The sequence below is a fragment of the Rhinichthys klamathensis genome, unplaced genomic scaffold (genome assembly GCF_029890125.1).
Source record: "Rhinichthys klamathensis goyatoka isolate OS25496 unplaced genomic scaffold, OSU_Roscu_1.1 h1tg000048l_1, whole genome shotgun sequence".
Taxonomy (NCBI): Eukaryota; Metazoa; Chordata; class Actinopteri; order Cypriniformes; family Leuciscidae; genus Rhinichthys; species Rhinichthys klamathensis.
In genome coordinates this window covers 1,613,249-1,632,893 of record NW_026606594.1, presented here as the reverse complement: position 1 = coordinate 1,632,893, position 19,645 = coordinate 1,613,249, and the positions used below count along the sequence as shown (strand labels likewise).

General features: G+C 37.0%; 2 protein-coding genes across 5 annotated transcripts; both read right to left on the bottom strand.

Moving 5' to 3' along the window:
• Nucleotides 1-403: 403 nt before the first annotated feature.
• Nucleotides 404-10,187, bottom strand: mdm2 (MDM2 proto-oncogene). Of its 4 annotated transcripts, none has more exons than XM_056247509.1 (11): nt 10,130-10,187; nt 8,393-8,464; nt 8,236-8,310; nt 7,196-7,329; nt 6,810-6,859; nt 6,627-6,685; nt 6,396-6,465; nt 5,273-5,430; nt 5,016-5,159; nt 3,443-3,511; nt 404-1,516 (listed from the first exon to the last, which is right to left on the bottom strand). In XM_056247509.1, exons 2-11 carry the CDS (start codon nt 8,450-8,452, stop codon nt 896-898), a joined length of 1,440 nt encoding a protein of 479 aa, XP_056103484.1. In that variant the 5' UTR covers nt 8,453-8,464; nt 10,130-10,187; the 3' UTR covers nt 404-895. The 4 variants fall into 4 exon arrangements, with proteins under 4 accessions (XP_056103484.1, XP_056103483.1, XP_056103486.1 ...); XM_056247508.1 differs by lacking the exon at nt 10,130-10,187 and adding an exon at nt 8,546-9,112; XM_056247511.1 differs by lacking the exon at nt 8,236-8,310 and having other exon boundaries at nt 10,130-10,178.
• A 1,922-nt stretch (nt 10,188-12,109) lies between these two features.
• Nucleotides 12,110-16,946, bottom strand: slc35e3 (solute carrier family 35 member E3). Its single transcript, XM_056247512.1, has 5 exons — nt 16,355-16,946; nt 15,811-15,921; nt 14,909-15,067; nt 14,582-14,664; nt 12,110-12,558 (listed from the first exon to the last, which is right to left on the bottom strand). The coding sequence occupies exons 1-5, from the start codon at nt 16,766-16,768 to the stop codon at nt 12,372-12,374; spliced, it is 954 nt and encodes a 317-aa protein (XP_056103487.1). The 5' UTR covers nt 16,769-16,946; the 3' UTR covers nt 12,110-12,371.
• Between the last annotated feature and the right edge of the window lie 2,699 nt (nt 16,947-19,645).

The following is a 19,645-nucleotide window of genomic DNA, read 5'->3' as shown; positions in this document are numbered from 1 at the left end:
TTTTTTCAAAAGCTCATTTTAAACAGAACATTGTTAAATAGGTGGTGGAAGAAATATTCAACAAGTAAACACATAGAGAATACAAACGATTCACTTGTTCATGCTGCAACACAATAGATTCCCATTGTAAAGCCTTTTGTAAATGTAAGGAGGCGGAAGTTTGTGCCAAGTTGCTATTAGAGAGAAACAAGTCAGAACTTGTTTGCTGATATTGAGTGAAAAGTGGGTCCCTAGAAACCAAAGCTCTCTCTGGGTGACCGCTGTGTACGACCCAACAAACAACAGCACAGGCAACTGACTCCAGCCACCTGAACCACCGTCTTACAGCCCATTGGCTGAAAACCATTACACACCATTCAGAAAACAACATCAGTCAAAAGAGCAATCACCTGTACTGTAAATGTGCAAGAGCCTCAAAATAATCATTTATTATGCCTCACTCAGAGAAAATAAGACAGTCTTTGCAGCAGAAAACAATGCTGGGGAGCATTTCCTTCAAGAGGAGGAGCAATTTAAAAGGGGTGTCTCAAGAGCTCAGGAACTCAGGAACACATTTCAGTGCAGCAAAGAACTCAAATGATCATAAATCAGAGAAACCTATACATCAGCATGTACATAAATTAAATAATTACAAACATTTCTAGTAGATGATATAATGCATACAGCATCACTGCAAGTCCACAAGTAGTTGTTTTAATTCTAAGCCCTTAAACTCAACCCAAACATAAATGTGTGTATTTTCTAACCAGCATGTGAGTGAGAACCTCGCTTGAGTCATAAATAAAATTCATTAATCATTAAGAAATTTGAACAAGAACTATAAGACAAGGCAACATATGAGCCTCCCAGACTTCATGTGAGGAAAGTAGAGGAGAGGAGGTATATCTGCAGTGCCTCAGCTCACGTAGGTCAACACCACTGACTGAATGGGCTCTCGGCACACCGGACACAACTTGTTCCGGTTCTTTAATTTCTTAGCGCAAGTGTAACACGCCATAAGGTGTCCAGTCCTTCCGTGGACGATGCAGCCATTCTTGGGGCGACTTTGACAGATGACGCAGGGCTCGAGGCATGTGGCGGGCAGGCAGGCCTCCAGGCTGTTGAAGCGCTCTAGCTCAGGGGTCTCTTCCTGGCTGCTGGCCCCACCAGAGGAGGTGGAGGGCTGCGATGACGAGGTCTGAGAGTCAGTCAGGGAGTTGGGGGTGGCAGAAGAGGGAACTTCTTCTTTGGCGGCGGAGACGGGAGATTGCAAGCACTTGCCGTCGGGTACGTCCACTCCTTCATCCGTTTCTGGAAGAGGGCTTGAGGGTTTGGAAGGAAGCATTTTGTCATCCGAGGCCAAGATGGTTGTTGTGGTGATGCTGGTGAGTTCAGTGCTGGTTTGAGTGTTAGTGGAGGGGATTTCATAGTTGGAGTCTGATTCTGGAAGCCAACCGGGTCGGACATTCCAGCAGCTTTTGCAATGCCGAGGAAGAGGAGGGTTGAGCACGTCACATTCAGCACACTTCCAGTAGTCCTGAGTGAACACATTGTTGCATTAGTACAGATTTTTCATATATACTATGCACGAGCACATTTTTCAAATACAAAAGCCTGTTAAATCCAAGGGTCAGAGAAAGAGTGGAAATGGACATGAAAAACTGGTTTTGGTGCAAGAAACTTTCAAATGAAATGCTATAAAAGCATAAAATATTGTCAACATGAAATCAAAATGTAAGTTATTAATACACATTCCTGGTCATATTACACACAATTCATTAGTGCATAAAGTTCCTAAGGGGGAAAACAAAATGTCATAACTAGCTGCTTCTCTGAAACAACTTTATTTTTTGGCAGACTCACAAAAGCCTCTCAGGGTCCCCGCGGGTCCTTAAAAAGTCTTAAAAGGTCTTAAATAACATTTTCGCTTTTTAAGGTCTGAAAATGTCTTAAAATCTGCAATTTCCAATAAGGAGGTCTTAAATTTCACGTACGGACCTTAAATTTCTTGTAGGAGACAACAACACATTACAGACGGTGTTTACGACCGTTCATGCTTACGGTCGGGTTGCCAGATTTAAATAATTAAATCCCCAGTCAGAGCTTTTCTGTTAAAATAACACGCTTTCTACCGGTCTTGTCAATAGTATCTGGCAACCATGCTCGCGCGCGCTCTCTACACTGCTGAAGAAGCGCGGATGATCTGAAAACACTGACAAGTAAGCTGGAGTTCAGTGATCTTCATTTGAGATTTTCTACTTACATTAATTAAAGTGTCATTCAGTTGGTCTTTATTCTGTCACGAGCCGCTTGCGCTGTTTGTGTGACTAAATCTGCGATCAATACAGGCTGATATCCAGCAGTGTTTTTAATGTTGATCATATTATTGCATATTATTGCTATTTTGCAACAAAAGCCACGGCAGCAGACAGTGGTGATTCGAGAACGAATCTGTGGCTTTGAACGAATCGTGAGATTCAATGACCCGTTCATAAATACAGCCACTTGCTTTGTTACCATAGACTGTTGTGTTTGATACTGAATGAATGAATGACTCGATGACGGATGACTCACTCATAAAGACAGTGACTTACCGCCACCTACTGGCGATTTTAATTTAATGTTAAAAAGTATCACCTCGTTTTTACCATCATTGCATATTTATTGAACATTGTTTTATTTAAAGCATTATTTCTTTTATAAAAGTATTTATAAAGGTAAAAAATTAACTGGAAAAAATCGATTAAAAGGGGCAGATATTGTCCCTTAATGGAAAAGGTGTGACTGCAGTCTAAGTGCAAGAGGGGTTACGGCACTCTAAAAAATTGGAGTACCACTGAACTAAGGAACAGGGATATGTAGAATTGCACAAGTGCTACTGCTAAAGAGTTAATTGTCAATACAGCCTGTTACCTTGATTCAAATGTCTCATAAGCTTAACTGAATTGGCCTAAAGCAAAAAATTATAATGTCATTTTTTGTCTAAAGACGACATATAAAATAGCTGCCAAAATTAATGTCGGTAACTGAAGTTTGACTAAAAGTTGACAAAAAAATGCAATGACTTTGTCAACTAAAACTAGACTAAAACTATGAAAGAGAAAATTACAAAAATGTGACTAAGACCAATAAGCATTTTCATCTTAAGACTAAAACAAAAACGGCTGCCAAAATTAACACTGTCGTGTCGTGCTGAACATTTTCCTGTTTTTTTTTGTCGTGGTAAAGTCTTAAATTTGCCTTTTAGAGGACTTAAAAAGGTCTTAAAAGTCATTAAATTTGCTGTTAAAAAATGTGCAGATACCCTGCCTCTTATTTTTAAGCCCCAACCTTTGATCCAAATGGCACCACAGTAGTGTGCAACACCCACTTTTCATGATCCAATCTAATCATAATAGATAAATTCAGTTTATCTGGATAAAGTCTAGTTCTACTTTCATTATTGAAGTAAATTGCCACATACTGCCTCGGTAATCTCAGTATCCTCATCAAACGAGTCTTCATCCTCAGCGATGATTGTGACTTCATACACCTGAATGAGCAAAAGAAAATTGCAGTGAGTTAAGTACTGTTACACAGATTCGTCAGGCTACGTCAGGAGTATCCAAACTCAGTCCTGGGGGGCCAATGTCCTGCAGAGTTTAGCTCCAGCTTGCCTCAACACACCTGCTTGGAAGTATGCATAGAAAGACCATGATTAGTTACTTCAGGTGGGTTTAATTGGGGTTGGAGCTGAACTATGCAGGACAGTGGCCCTCCAGGGGAAGGAGTGGACAACCCTGGGTTACTTCTACACTAATCCGGATACATAAAAAAAAAATTCTATACATTTTGGCTTTCCATCAACAATGAATGTGCAAGAATAATTACTAGGGCTCGGTATTGACACAAATTTCACAATTCGATTCGATTTCGATTCACAAGCTTGCAATTCGATTCAATTTCGATTTCGATTCAATATTGATTATTTTGGATATCAGGTACAATATATGGCAAATTTTCTCAAGGAAAACAAATCTCTTAACTAATGCTGTAAACTATGGGAGTCAGTTGTAGCCTACTAGGAGCCTACTGTACTATTGAAGGTAAAAAATTACTGATTTGTATACAAACACTTAAATTACACTTATTTATTTTTATAATAATAAAGTTATATGAAATATAAACATTTAAATGGTGGCTGTCATAAAAAACTTGCCAGATTTATTCAAACATGCATTAAATATATAAGAACATTAAAAGATATAATAAATATGTAATATGGTGCATATATTTCACAAAATGCTCCTCTCTAGAGTTAATTTTTCTAGCTGACTAACGAGTTTATGGTCACTGGATATGGTTTTTCTGAGGTAAATGTGACGTTACATGACACTGTTTTACTGACGTCTTTCCACGGGTGAAACGCTGATTGAGCGATTCCATGTGACATGATACGGATTTCGATAAGTTGTACTCTATCTTTTAACACACTTTCAGATGCTCATTTATGTTCATTTCGTGCTGTAACTGGTATTATTAAGACGGAAGAGAAGATCATGTGCGCTCCGCGCTGATGCTTCTCTTGAGCTGAGCTGAGCCAGAGCGATCTCACACCACAGCATCAAAACGGTTTACGTTTTTGAATTTCGTAAGAAAATGGACGAAATTTGAAATCTGAAACTTTGTTTCATATCAATAGTAACAAAGCACAAAGATTATTGCGATTTATTGGATGGGATGGGTGCTACAATGTTCCATTCATTCATCAACTGAAAACAGGATGACTAATCGATTCTTGGGTTTTAAGAATCGATATCGATATTTTTTACCCAGCCCTAATAATTACGAGTTATCTCAGTGAGCTTTTATTACATTTAACGCGCAGTAAGAAGATTTGAAAATTTTCTGATGTTTTAGTGTGGACAAGAAACTTTGTGGAAAAAAATGCTTGAAGACGCTAGTGCGGACTGAGAGCATTTTGAAAATACGGTTTTCAAATGTATCCGGATGTTTGTTAAATATCTCTCTCAATAGAGCAGGAGTTGAGTTGAAACCTCGTTCTCTCCCGGCACCGAATCCTCATCGTTCTCACTGTAGGCATCGGAGTTGATGGACTCCACCTCGAACTCCACACTGAAATTATCAGAGTCCGAGTCCTCGCTTTCATCACTGCCTTCACTGTGAGAGATACCTACATCCTGTTGAACAAACAAAACACTGGTTAGAGAGGGCCACATGACAGCACAAAGACGTTAATGTAACCGCTGCTAAAACAAAACTATGTGAAGGACCATTTAAAGGTGCTACTCACAGAGTTGCTGTGTGCATCTGAAGACTCGCTGTTCCTCCTCTCCCGGTGCAGGCCGCCGATCACACACCAAGACAGGCTGTCATCAAATGTCAGGGAGAAGCTGTCTGACTTGTGCCTTTTCCTGCGTTCTCTAGGCTCATCTTCGGCTGAAGAACTCTCTATTGAAACCACAAAAACTGAGTTTAGCACTAAGCTGTTTTTGGACACGTGTCCTTATGAGGGTTTTCACATATAATTGCTCTGTAGGTGAACCAGAACATGCTGCTTCTTAGGCTTTCCAAGTCTGTTTTTTTTTTTTTTTCTGTACGTTTACAAAAACACAAGTTTGAGTGTATACTGCTTACTGCATTAGTGTAAATCAGTTAATTTGCTGATGGTCCTTTTCTATGCACTCAACTTTGGACACTTATGGGCCATGCAGGAGCAATGCTCAGAGCAATAACCCTGTTTTAATGGTGCATCTGGTGCTGCTTGCTCAACAAACTGCCTTTGTGTGCATAGTTGGGGTTTTAAAATGGGCCATTGAAGAGCAGCAGTCATCTGAGCACATTCTGCACAGCCTCCAGATCTCAGTGTCCTTTTGAGAGGTTCACAGTCAGAGAGAGAGCAGTCACTATGGTACCACATGTTTACCCACATGGCACATACAGTCCTCTGTCAGGACTGAAGGAACAGTACAAAATGATCCATTATGAGGGTTGTCTTCCCTACTCAGCGGCTGAGACTGTTATAATGTAAATTGGATATACAGTCCTTAAAAAAAAAGGAGTTGCCTCAACCTTGCACAAAACTCCCATGAAAAATAAACAAGCTGGAAATCCTGAAATCTAAAAACAGCTATCTTATTTAACAGCCATTTAATGAAAAATTTCATCCAAGGCAACTGGCTAACAAAAATAAAAGAAAGGGACCCCTTCCTGTTTAAACAGGAAATATGCCAATACTGGAAAGAACACTGAACATTAAGCACTACTCAAAACATTTGTTAAGAGACAGCTGAATGTGAAGATACAACTCTATCTGAAATCCCATCAGACCCAGCAGATCAAGCATGTGCTTTCATACACACCCAACAGGACACAGCTGGTTTGTGTGTTTTTTGCTCTGTGGTGTATGCGCTTACCAGGATCACTGCTCCTCCTCCTCCTGCGCTGCTGTTGTGAGGTAGATGAGCGAGAGTCTGAATCTGTATCCTGGAACAGACAGTTAGGTTTCAGTCATGCTTCAATCTCAAACACAACAGGAGCTCTATAAAACCCACTCAAGCACAAACGCAGCACTACCAGAGCAACTCTGTGGAATGGGTCAATACTCTGAGGTTCTAAGTGTGTTGAGCATTAAAACAAATGTTTACCCCAGGCCCTCGATCTGGTTCACTTTGACTCCTGGGTTCAGAGAAGGTAGACTGAGTTTCTGTAAAAGGAAACAAGGACAGTTAAAAAAAAGAAAGAAAAAAAAAGAACATTTGTTCGAGCAAAACAATAATATTAAAGATGGAACAGAGGAGATAAAACAAAAGGTTTAATGGTCATAGTACCTGGATTTTTCACTGTCACAAGGTTTCTATTGATCATTGCAAAGAGGGCTCTGAAATAAAAAAAAAGGTAAAATGAACAAGTAAAACTTTCATATAGCAAATTTCACTTTCAGTTCTTAAAAAAAATATGAGGAACACATTATATATATACTATTTTAATATATACATATGTATATCTCTTTGGTCAACTAATGTGACTAATCAAATAAATTTTTTGCAGCTACTTAAAATCTTAAACAGGTGATAGCAGATTCATTCAGAGCTAGTAGGTTAAATATCCCAGACGCTGCCACCTGTTGCTTTAAAGCCCCACCCTGATATTCTCTGGGGTCGTTCATTATTGCTGCAGCTGTTTCTGTCTAAGTGAAGTTAGGGTCAATACGCACCGTGGCTCTTTGACTGAGAAACTTTTCACTCCGAGAACAGCACCGAGAGCATCCTCTCCGCAGTGAACGATGTGTTGCTGCTGCTTGTCATATAACTCCTTGCCCATGATATACTTCCCCAAATAAAACATAACCTAAACACAAACATAAACAAAAGAGTACAGTTTAGAGATCCACAAGGAAACCATTTCCTGAAACAAGTGAGTTGAGAGAAAAAGATGTGGCTGGTATTTAAATACAGATGAGTAATACATTCCTGTTAGTCAGACACAACTTCCACCCATAAAAAAAAAAATGACTCATGGCATTATGCTAAAAAGTTGACAACAGATGAAAATATAATTAACATTTCATAAGTAGGCATATTATCCGATTATCTATATTACTGCCCAGTGCACACTACCAATGAAAGACAGAAATTAAATTTTGTAGTTTTAATCGTTCATGCAAAACCTATTGCCATTTTATATATATTTTCTAAGGTGTTCAGAATGGTTTCTTACCGGATTGACTAAAAAAAAAGCCCTCCCTAAAGTCTCTAGGCATTACTCAGGTCTTTAATGCAAAAAGTCTGATCACTTACAGACGTAATCAGCAGCAATATATGAATTATTATTCATATGTAACCCAAATTGAAGCTTAATACTTTGGGTTAGGGGTTTGTTCAAATCCCTAAAGCAAAGAATGAGTAACGTGGAAAAAAAAAACATTCTTGTCTTGCAAACACCAAGAATGAATATCTCACTGGATAAAGGCAGTAACTAAATATAATTCACCACCCACTGCCCTAGATTATTTTAGCTAGCAATTTCAAACACCACTGCCATATGACCACAAACTCATTTCAGAAACTCTCAAATAAGTGCTTAAATGAAAGACTTTTCACACAAAACATATGGCAAGGTCCAGCTACTAAAATAACTAGCATAATTCTAGCAATAATAGATAGAATAACACCATAAAGCATGGTATCTATACTGATGTTTAAAAGTTTGAACGGACTAGGCTAAAAACTGTTGTCAACAGACACATCTCCTCACCTCCTTCATAGTGAAAACATCTTTATCTGCACCTGCATCCTCTAACAGCCTTTTTAACTGCACCTTTGGTCTTACCTAAGGAAGTTACAATACATAAGACTCAGTCATTTCAAGAAATAAACACACATTTGAATACTCAAAAGAACACTGCATTTACCAGTTTTTCATTGTCAACCTTGTTGATCTGAGAACTGCTTAAACAACTCTCTGTTGCCATATTTGTAGTGATCTGTAAAACAAATGAACAGTTGTTACATAAAACAAATCGGAAGCAATTCAGCACACATAAAAACCTCAGAAAGAGCATTACCTGTGCAAATGGAGATAAATTGGATATTCTACCTAAGAATCTTCTATATATACTCTGCTAGCTGTACATAAAGTGCTTGAGCGCTGGGTTAGTGAGGAGTGGGAGCCGGCTGAGAGCCAGTCTATGGTTTAAATAGACGCAGAGAGACATGTCAGGGCTAGAATCCACCACACCGATCATCATGTCCTGGGCGGGTTCGGGCATGACAAGTCAAAGCGTGACTGGCTTCCGACTCCTAGTGGTGGAAGACGATCTTTGCTGAGCTGTCTGTGTCTCTGCGATCATGCCCGGGCATGTCCCGACTACTACACTACACCCGCCCATTGCTGGCTAAGCACATGGATTTGAAGCTTATCAGCCCAGTGACAGGTGAAATAACGAAGTGTTTGGACCAAAGCGATGACCAGCCAGGATTATTAGAGCCTCAGTCAAATAAACCAAATAAACTAACCAAAAAGACCAAAAGTTCATCATTTACAAGTCCTACGGATGGATGGATGTCATGCGAGTAAAGCTCCAAATGTCTGTGGAATACGACAGTGCTTTGTTTGTTTATCGGAAATGCTCTGCAAACAGTAGTAACGTTACACACTAAAACACAACAACAACCTCAAGTGTGTTGTCTTCTGGATTTATATCTGACATCTGCGTCCATGGGAATATCTCCTCCATTCAAATTAGCTGCGCATGATTAATGTAAAACCTGGAGCATCAATTACCGTACTTTCCCCCCAGAGGTAACATGAAAATAGATCGACGTGTAAATGTTGTTTTACGTATGAGATTAAACTTAACGTTACATGTGATCGACCAAGACGATTAGTCTTGCGCGCTTTTGACCTGTCAGGTTTCAGTATGACAAAATAAATATTGACAAATGACAGGATAAATAACAAAAAAATAAAGTGCGTAATGTGCTTTTCTCCAGCACGGAATCAACACTTAACTGAATAATGCATTTTTAGAGCTGCTTTAGTGCAGAATTTGTCTCATATTTGACGAAGTTTAACTTACATCATTGATCGTTATTTTCCTGTTTATCACCGTGAAGCTGCTTTGAAACAATCTTTATAGTATAAAGCGCTAACGTTATGTAAATATAGGCGAATTTACTTATTCAGCATAAACGTCACGCAAGCCGCTGCTGTGTTTGTTTACGTAACTTACGTTACTTTTACACATTTCGTAATTTCTTTACAAGCTGATTAGTGATAATAGTATTGAATAATCAACATAAAATGCTTCTCGCCGAATGTGGAGTGTTGCGTATTTGAGCGACAAGAACTAAGCTGTTGCTATTGTTACAACGAACGCCACAAATGCGCGCTCTCGCGGGTGTCTGTTTCCCGCTGTGGACACTCAGGAAAACCCGAGGCTGCAGTAGGCCGCGCTTAGAGCTAGCGCAAGGCTAACTGAGGCAAAGGATTTCAGGCGACTACACGGATATTAAAGTCTCATGCCGTGTTAAAATAATAAGCTGGAGCGTTTAGCAGTATTTGCAGATATATGCAGCCTGATAGGTGTAATAAATATATGAGAAAGTGCGAAAATTGTTAAACTGAAAGTGTTAATAATATGTCTTACCTGCTGGTGGCCGTTGAGAGGCGCGAACTCTAACTCCCTCTACTGGCGACCGTTTGAATTTGAAATGTTCCAGCACGTGCACTAAACGCGGGGTGTAAATATCACACAATACACTCGAGTTGAATATTATTTACACTTTCTACTCTTGCTGTTTTACTGTGTATGGGTTTAAAGTAGCTCAGGTTTAAAATTGTAAAATCGCTTTTATATTTTCAGGTTAATAAGACAGGATTGAGCATAATCTGTGTTGTTGTAAAAAGGTTTTTTTTTTGTCTCCTTGTTTTAATATAATATAGTTTTTGCAGCTGAGTTCTGCATATATCAGGTAATATGTGTGAAGCTAACAAGAGAATATGACAACAAAGTAAAAGTGTTAACAGTTTTTGTTTATTACATTTAGTTGTAGAATGTTATTCTCTGCTTGCCCAACGTTGTAGCCTATTTAAAACGTATCGAAAACGAGCAATTTGGTTTGTTTAAAGATTTTTGTTTAGAGATTTTTAAAAACATTGAGATACTTAATTTTATAAAAGTTAGGTGACAAAAATTAGTTAGGTATAGCTACATTATCTAATCTGCATTTTTAAATGGTTTAAAATCTAGTTAATCTGCTCTACACGTTTTATGAGCTCTATCCTGCCTTTTTAAATGCTTCAAACAAAGTATATTTTCACATACTTGTATTGTTTTGAATTAAATATACAATTTAATTTACCTAATGCTCTTGGGTTCAATTTAGTCCATGTTTTAATTGTTATATGATACATTATCACTTATTTTCATATTATTATTATAGTTATTTAGTGATAGTGTTTATTTATGATCACTTGATAATATTAGGCTAAATGCATCTCTAATCAAACCACTAGATAATGATTTCCTCCTTTGATTAATGAACTATTTTGCATGGTTCTATTGTGTTAACTGAAACCCCTTTCATCAGTTGTTTTGATTTCTTATTGAGTAATGATGACTGTTGTCGTAACATGACCCTTGTACACATTATTGTGAATGGTAGACCATCGGTTAGCCAACTACACAGAAACTTGCTAGTTAGGGGAGGTATTGTTTGCTGAGTGAAATCGGTGCTGTATAAAGAGGAGAAATGCTTTGAAAACATGTCTTGTACAGTCCCTGTGACAGGATCTGATCTTTAGGGCCCAAGCAGAATGACTCAAGAGGTTATTTTAGTGCAACATGTTCCTTTACGCTCAACATGTTTGGGCTTGTACGTCTGTAATAATGAGGAAATTCCATGGACCACTGAAGTCATCAAAAAAGCAAATCATTTAATTAATGGTAGTAAGGATAAAGACAAATCCTAAAGATTAAAGTTTAAAGCATTTAAAGTGTCAAACAAATGATCCAGGTTTTAGTTCTCATAAAACATTGATCCTTTACTAAGGCACAAACAAACTTCTTTCCACAAAAAGTGAAATTTCTGTCATCATTTACTCCCCCGTATGTTGTTACAAATGTATTTCTTCTGTGGAACACAAATATTTTGAAGAACATTGAGATGCCCATCGACTTGTGTATAATGAAAACACTCTTGATAAATCTCTCAAAATATCTTCTTTGTTTGAAAGTAGGTCATTTTTGGGTGAACCATCCCTATATTTTCAGCATTTTGGTTTACCATATCCCTTTCAAAACTGCGCAAAAAGCAGCAAAACATCTAGATTGGAGACAGGACTTTGGAATGAGATTAATGTTTAAGTTGCAAAAGAGAAAAGCATGTAGAAAAACCCTCAAGATGAACTGAACAAATGATTGACATTCCATTTCATAGACCGCAAAAGACTCACGTCTTTTTGCCAAGTAGGCAGTGACCCTTGTCCTCAAAGTTGTAACTAGACTCCATACAAGATAACATTCCATCCTTGAAAAATGTGACCAAAAAAAAAAGTTATCTGTAACTTTCTATAAAAAGTTTTATTGTTGTACAGACCATTTGAAAATACATCATTAAGTAAAACATACAAAATAAGAAAGGAAATGCTTCAACATTCAGAGTTTTTCTCTCAAACGTTCGGCATGTTTATTTTCAAATATTGAATTTAACTCTTGAAAAGATTGAAATGCTATTAAAAGTTCTCAGCCTCAATGACGTAAGCCTACTTTCTTCCAGTCTATGTTTTGGTTAGTCTTCACGCTCCTTTGCAAGAGCATTTTCCATCTATTTCTTGAAAACATCAGGCACTGAACACTGTCTGTCTTGTAGATTGGCACTTCCGCGGGCCTATGGTCTCTGTGTGAGCTTGCTTTTGCCCTCCTCCTGCTCTGCCAGTTTGAAATGGGTGTATGCCAGGATGCCAGTGAGGGTGCAGAGGATGCCCAGACCTTGGTTTAAGGACAAGGGGTCCTGGAACAGAACATACCCACCCAGTAATGTGATGCAGAACTTGAAGTGTCCAAACATGTTGTAGCTTTGAAGACAAATGTTAAGGAATCCTATTTGACAATGACTTTTGAGATCTCTCGAGGCTTATGACTCGCACTTGGGTCACAGACTTGAGTCACTTGAGCTTCAGAGTTGAGTCATGCACTCATAGAAAGAGCTTCTAAATGATTCTTTATGAACGTTAACATTCTTTGGACCATTTATAGTTAAGGTTTTTGTGTTTTACAGTTAGGCTTGTGAATATGATATTTAAAAAAGCTAATAAATCTGTTAATAACAAACAAATATATAAATAAAATATGCTGGTTACACTTTCACAGTACATGTATACAGTGTACTTACCCAAGAAAGTACTGGTAATATAATGTAACTACATGGGTTAAGGTTAGGGGGAAGGTTCAGGGTTAGTACCTAGTTATAACCCAGTTATTGTACTTGCTATAATAAGTACACAGTATGTTATTTTGGTAAAACTTTACAATAAAGTTTAATTAGTTAACATGAATTAATTACATTAGTTAAAAAGAAAAACTAAGAATGAACAATACTTCTACAACATTTGTTACGTTATTCTTGGCACTTACTTTTTTAAGATTAAAAGTTGTATCTGTTAACATTAGTTAGCACTGTGTGAGCAAACGTGAACTTGAACATTTTGAATATTAAAAATTAACTAATAGAATATTAACTAATATTAAAAGTTAATAAATGCTGTAAGAATATTTCTCATTGTTAGTTCATGTTTGTTAATGCATTAACTAATGTTACCAAATGATACCTTATTGTAAAGTGTTACTGTTATTTTTACTATTAATTTATTTAATTTTTGTGAATATACATAAAAAAAAGTATGTTAAAAATGAGTAAAATCTGTTAATATTGATGTATGGCTATATCAGTCTTGTGAATGCATAAACGTTAATAAATCGGTTCAACATAAGTTAAAAAATGTAGTAATAAAATAACAGATGTTATTTTTAATATTGGTTTATGGCTATATCAGTCTTGTGAATATGTAAACGTTAATAAATCTGTTCAAAATAAGAAAAAATGATTAATAAAACCGATAAAAACAGATGCTATTTTTAAAATTGATTTATTTATCAGTCTTGTGAATATATGTGAAATTTAATAAATCCGTTAAAATAACTATAATCTGTTAATAAAATAACAGATGCTATTTATATTATTTATAATTGGCTATATCAGTCTTGTGATTATGTAAAAATGTTAAAAATGTATAACATAAGTATAATCAATTGTTAAAATTACAGTTTTTTAAAATACTGATTTTTGGACATAAAAATTAAATAAACCTATACATAAATGGTAACACTTTAGTTTAGGGCCCAATTCTCACTATTAACTAGTTGCTTATTAGCATGCATATTACTAGGATATTGGCTGTTTATTAGTACTTATAAAGCACATATTAATGCCTTATTCTGCATGACCATATTCTACATCCCATATTCCTACCAAAACTACCTTACTAACTATTAATAAGCAGTAATTAGGAGTTTATTGAGGCAAAAGTCGTAGTAAATAGTTAGTAATAGAAATGTATATAAATTATAATTCCAGATCCTTGGCTTTAAAAAAAAAAAAAAAAAGCAGCTTGAAAACCCTTGGTTGACAGAACACTTACCTAATAAGTGGCCCAAAAGTGCAGTTTAAAACACGAGATAGTAAAGTGCTCCCTCTGCTGCTTGCTTTGAGAGAGGTCTCACTCCTAAACTCACTTTCAATGGGTGTATTCAAAACTATGAAATGTTTCTAGTATGGCTCAGGGCAACAAAAAAGTGCCTTGATTTACAGCGTCCTCTTTCATTATTAAACAAGTGTGTAACTATGCTTTAACTATTTGCCCAGGCTCTGTAAGCAAACATGTGCTTGCATTATAGGCCTAACCGGACAATTAACAGACAAGTAATGTTATAGAGCACTGTTTACAGATATTTGTCTATAGGGTGTGTTTTGCACCATGAATAGAAGAGAAGGAAATAGCCACAGCTGTTGGTATTTTAGAGAAGTAGCAGAAAGGATACGTAACAGGAGACGTGTTCCCAATGATCCAGTAAATGGACAGATTAACCAGAAAGGCTATTACACCAGACAGCAGAACCATAACCTTGATGAAGGGGAGAGAAAAAAATCAAGAATCAACTATTTGAAATTGCAATTGATCTTAAATTGAGCTTTGTGAACTTTTTACCCAATAGAGGGGAGTAAAACTTTAAGAATTTGTACTTTTTTCCAGGAAATCTGGGCAATAACACAAAGCTTTCTCTGTGACTGTGTTTGTGTAAGAAGGACATTCCTTTGGATAGTTGCAGAGGGAGTGTGTGAGCCAGTGAGAGAACTCGCTCTCTTACCAGGGCCTGAAATGACCAGGGGCCAAAGATCCCGCCCTCTCCGCTCAGGGGTTCGAAGAACGGCACCAGGACCAGGAGAAATGCAGACGACATGGGTGCCTGATAATACAGTAACTGCATAGAGTTCACCTGCAGCTCATGCTGTTTGGCACCGACCCACTATATTAAGAGAAACAAGTCATTAGTCAAGTAAATACAGTATAATCAAAATATCTGAATAATTAATGAGGGAAATAATTTTTTTATGGTCAGGAATTTTACTGGGATCCATGAAAGTACTTTCTTTATATATATAATTTATTTTGTATAAAAGTGGTAGATTTGTTATATAGCCACTTTTTTTATATGTTTATTTTAAAAAACACTAAGAATGTGTGGTTGATTCGGTTTGGGGACCGTTCGTTTTTAAAAAATTTTATAAAAAAGAAGTCTCTTCTGCTAACCAAGGCTGCATTTATTTTTTCAAAAATACCATAAAAACAGTAATAGTGTGACATTATTACAATTTCATAACTATGTTATTAAAATGTAATTTATTCCTGTGATGTGAAGCGGAATATTCAGCATCATTACTCGGAAATGCTTCGGAAATCATTCTAGTATACTGATTTTCTGCTCAAGAAATATTTCTTATTATTATCAATGTTGAAAACAGTTGTGCTGCTTTATTGTGCTTTATTAATTTAAAGTATCCTCAATATAAAAAAAGAATAAACATTAATATTATTAATAATTATTTAGTTTAATGATCATATCAAAACAATCAATGAAAGTTATTATAAATACCAGAATTTCTATATTGGAGGTCTCTGGGTTGGCCAATAGTCTGACTTCTGATTTATGGGAATGAAGGGATATGACTTTTCCATGAGGATACCAAGTGAGATTGCCATTATACTTACCACTTGATACAGTGAGGTTACAAACACCCCCAGTGTGGCAAAGATCATCCCCAGAAGATTGAACTTCACATCATAGTAAGAGTTCAGTATGACCCCTAAAGTGATTGGCACCTTTAACACACACACACACACACACACACACACACACAATCAATAAATTAGGTGTGGGAAAGGTGGTGCAAAAGCAGATTACAGCTGGTATGTGACCATAAACAAATCTGTATGGTATGACTTGCTTTAATCAGCATTTAGTCTGAGCATAGTTCAAACTGATGTATGGCATGCGTGTGCATGCAATAAAATTGATGAAATTGGTGACAGTTATAATAACACTTAATAATATCAAGAAACATTATTACAAGCATATATGCATATTTTTGCATTTACAGTGTGGTCCACAAGCCTGATATACCAGCATAAAACTGAGTGATTTTTGTTTTATTTCTTTTTGAACACCAGATTCATGAACTACTGATATGTTGAGTAAAACGTTTGAATGACTTGTTAGACAATATACCAGTCGAATAAACGAAAACCCACTTACTAGAGTCAGTTTAATCTTTGTGGAAAATGTCTTTCTGTAGTGCATGGTCTGGATGGCTATAATCACGGGTGTTGTCATGGTCTTGGCCAGCTGATATGTTCCTATAGTGTTGCTTTGGAGAGACAGGTTCGTGAAAACAACAAAACCACAGAAACTCAGAGCCAACAGGATGATTTTAGAAGGTCTGAGACTCTTGGGGGAGAATATATCCATCTTCTGGCAAATATACAGCCCCAGCCATGTCACTACGAAATGAATGAGAGTCATGGTCATGTTGGGAAAGCCATAGTGCACATAGATCCATTTGTTGATGAACACTATGCAGATTGAAGACAGTAAGTTAGCCAGGAGTCCTGCAATTAACCGGCTGTTTCCAAACAAGTCAGAGAGTCGCGTCGCCATAGTTGAACTCATTTAGACGCAAATAATTCTGGAGAAACCGTTTAGGTGTCTGCATCAGCAGAGAGAAATATTACTCCACTGCTTTCTGTGGCTGAATGTGTGAAAGCGGTTCAGAAGAGCTTTCATTCTAGGACTCGAGCCCCGCATTCACTCACTCAAAGCACTGCCACGGCCGTGACGTGCTTAAACGCGACGCGACGCTCGCAAATGAGGGATGTTTTTGGAAGGTAACGGTCGAACGCGAAACTCTCGCGAGATTCACATACGCAGACAAATAATAGTAACGATGCGCATGCGCGAGAATTTCACAGCAGGACGGTTACCTTCCTTATATACATGGCACACGCTCTTTTACAGTCTATGGGCACACGCGGCACGCCACGTCACTGTTCTTACGTGCTGTCTAGTCTAGTAGACAAAGTAAGAGAATAGCCGACTTTTACCAAAGATTTTGCAAAAAATGTGGTCCCTTTTATTAATTCGAAGAAATTTATGAAAGTATTAGTGGTGGGGGTTTCTAAAATTACAGTTAAAACAGCTCAAACAGGCATTTTAGTCGCAGGCTTAAGCCTTGTCTGTGAAACCTCAATCAATTCATTATAAACAATATAATAAAAAATAATGCCTTTTTTCCCATTCATTTTTGTAAAAATTGTATAGGGTTTCTAATGACCCGAGGTGTGTAAACAGTGTAAGCATTTTTTCTGCACAACAATAATTGAAATTTGATGATTGAATAAGTGCAATTCATTTTTATTCTATAAGGTGGCAATGTCTGATACACAATGTTGAAGTGATGTTTCACTTATAGTTGGCGCAGGCAGAAAACAAAAGAATAGGAAGTATCATCAGCAAAATTTTAAATGGTTCAGCGATTTATACTGAAGCCAATCAATTAGTTGTGTCAATGTCACTTGATGGTGGATCTGGTGAAGAAGTTGCAGCGATCAAAATATTGATTTAGAATATTTTGAAAATTATAGTTATATGTTTGAGATCTCGAATATGAGCCAGATGCTGAATGTGCTGGGAAATGAGCTCTGACGAGGACAGTGATGATGGTATAAAACATCTGCTCAAACTGAACCCTTCCAAGCTCCAAAAGGTAACCAAATATGCTTTATTTTATCCTTCTGTAATTGTTACTCTAATATCAGAAGAGTTTTATATTATAGTGACAGGTAGAGATCCATCCGTGTTAGATATAGATCCGGGTCGCTAAAGAAAGACCCGAATATTTAATGATTAGTGAAACATTCATGCATTTAAGGGTTAATGATAATAACGAAGACTTAGACTCATTCGTTAGTTAGTTACTTAATATAATGCTAAAAAAAATCATGAAAATAATTTTCATTATTTAGTTATTTTAATATGTGAAAGTTAGCAAGGAGAGACACGCTTCTCTGATATATAAATGGCAATTAGCCTCAATTGGTCAGGCATAACCAATAACATGATATATTTAAATCCTTCAACCTGTTTTTAGTTTAGAGCACTCTGATTAAATATGATAGGATAAAGCATTTAAAAAAACATGTAGAAACTATATATATTGTTTTAAGATTTAATAATTTCCAGGACTTTTCCAGGACTGAGATCACTATTTTTTTTATTCCAGATTTTGATATATCCAACTGTTTGATAACCATGTAACCAGACTGACCTTTGTTCAGAATACCCAATGTCACCAAAAGGTGGCAGCACAGTCCCGCCAACTCACTCATCCTGCCTCCTATGATGTCATAATTCAGACAGCACATTTTCCCTCAGTATAGAAATGCCGTTTATTGCGAAAATTGGATATGTTCCCAAAATTCTGCTGAAGTGCAACCTCAATATGTTGATTTCTCCTCTGAAACTGAAAACATTTTCTCTTCCCCTGGTCTGATGACTGTAATAGTTCATGAGTATTGAGTAAAGATATATTAGTTGCCTCTAACTGTGTCTGCACACAGAATTTATCCTGCAGACAGTGTGTTAGTAGTGTGATGAATCTGCTACCAGTTCCTCACAAATGAATGTGTGTGTGTTTTCAGTGAGCTACGAATGCCGCGAGCAATCGTTCATCTGCAGGCATCTGCATGAAATTGTTTCCCTCTTGAATCATTAGGGGGCTTAATTGACTTTTTAAATGAGGATGAGCTGCGTATACTTGCTGTATTGATTAGAATTTCAAGGAAGTTCAGATCTGTGTTACTAATGCCCTTGATAGATGTTTATTCCTTGTTCTTTCCCGCAACCAAATAGGAATAATCTCCCAGCCAGTAAAGACACAGACTCACCCCTATACAATCCATGTGATTATATCCCCATTGAGCCATACGAAACATGTTTCTTCATTTTTTTGTTCTGCTTTCTGTAGCTCAACTGGTAGCCCTTAATACTTAGTAGCCTACTTATACCAAAATAATACTGTCAGGGTTATGTCTTTTTTGTGTGTTTGAGTTTTACCTTTGTTCCTTTTTCCCACTTCTGGCTAGTCTCCTTGGTTACTTATTGTTTGATTAGTGTTTGCACTTTGCACATGTGATTCATTTCGTTAATTGGTTTGGTTCTGAGTATTTAAGGCTAAGGGGCTGTTTACACAACACTGTTTTTAACTAAATTCTCGTTTTTGACTTCTAATTTGTGACCGGTGTTTTGTTTCCTCTTCGCTTCCTCTGTGCTGCTGCATTCATCAATACGTCATCCATCCGGTCAAAGGTCACTCCTCCGCCGGAACAAGACTCGCGTACGGAAGCCAGTGATTCTAGTTTATAAAGTTAGGAATATGGATATTTTTCTCACAAAAACACATCGCTTCACTTCAGAAGGCCTTTATTAACCCCATGGAGCCGTATGGGTTACTTTTATGATGGATTAATGTGCTTTTTTGGGCTTCAAAAT

What these genes read in the sequence shown, in the direction of transcription:
- mdm2 (XM_056247509.1), bottom strand. Translation starts at nt 8,452, where the DNA reads ATGGCAACAGAGAGTTGTTTAAGCAGTTCTCAGATCAACAAGGTTGAC. An exon ending in ATGTTTTCACTATGAAGGAG is followed by an intron (nt 7,330 to 8,235) that starts GTGAGGAGATGT and finishes GTTTGTGTTTAG; the next exon opens with GTTATGTTTTATTTGGGGAA. An exon ending in ATACTGAGATTACCGAGGCA is followed by an intron (nt 1,517 to 3,442) that starts GTATGTGGCAAT and finishes GTGTTCACTCAG; the next exon opens with GACTACTGGAAGTGTGCTGA.
- slc35e3 (XM_056247512.1), bottom strand. Translation starts at nt 16,768, where the DNA reads ATGAGTTCAACTATGGCGACGCGACTCTCTGACTTGTTTGGAAACAGC. An exon ending in CCTGGTCATTTCAGGCCCTG is followed by an intron (nt 14,665 to 14,908) that starts GTAAGAGAGCGA and finishes CCCTTCATCAAG; the next exon opens with GTTATGGTTCTGCTGTCTGG. An exon ending in GGGAACACGTCTCCTGTTAC is followed by an intron (nt 12,559 to 14,581) that starts GTATCCTTTCTG and finishes TTGTCTTCAAAG; the next exon opens with CTACAACATGTTTGGACACT.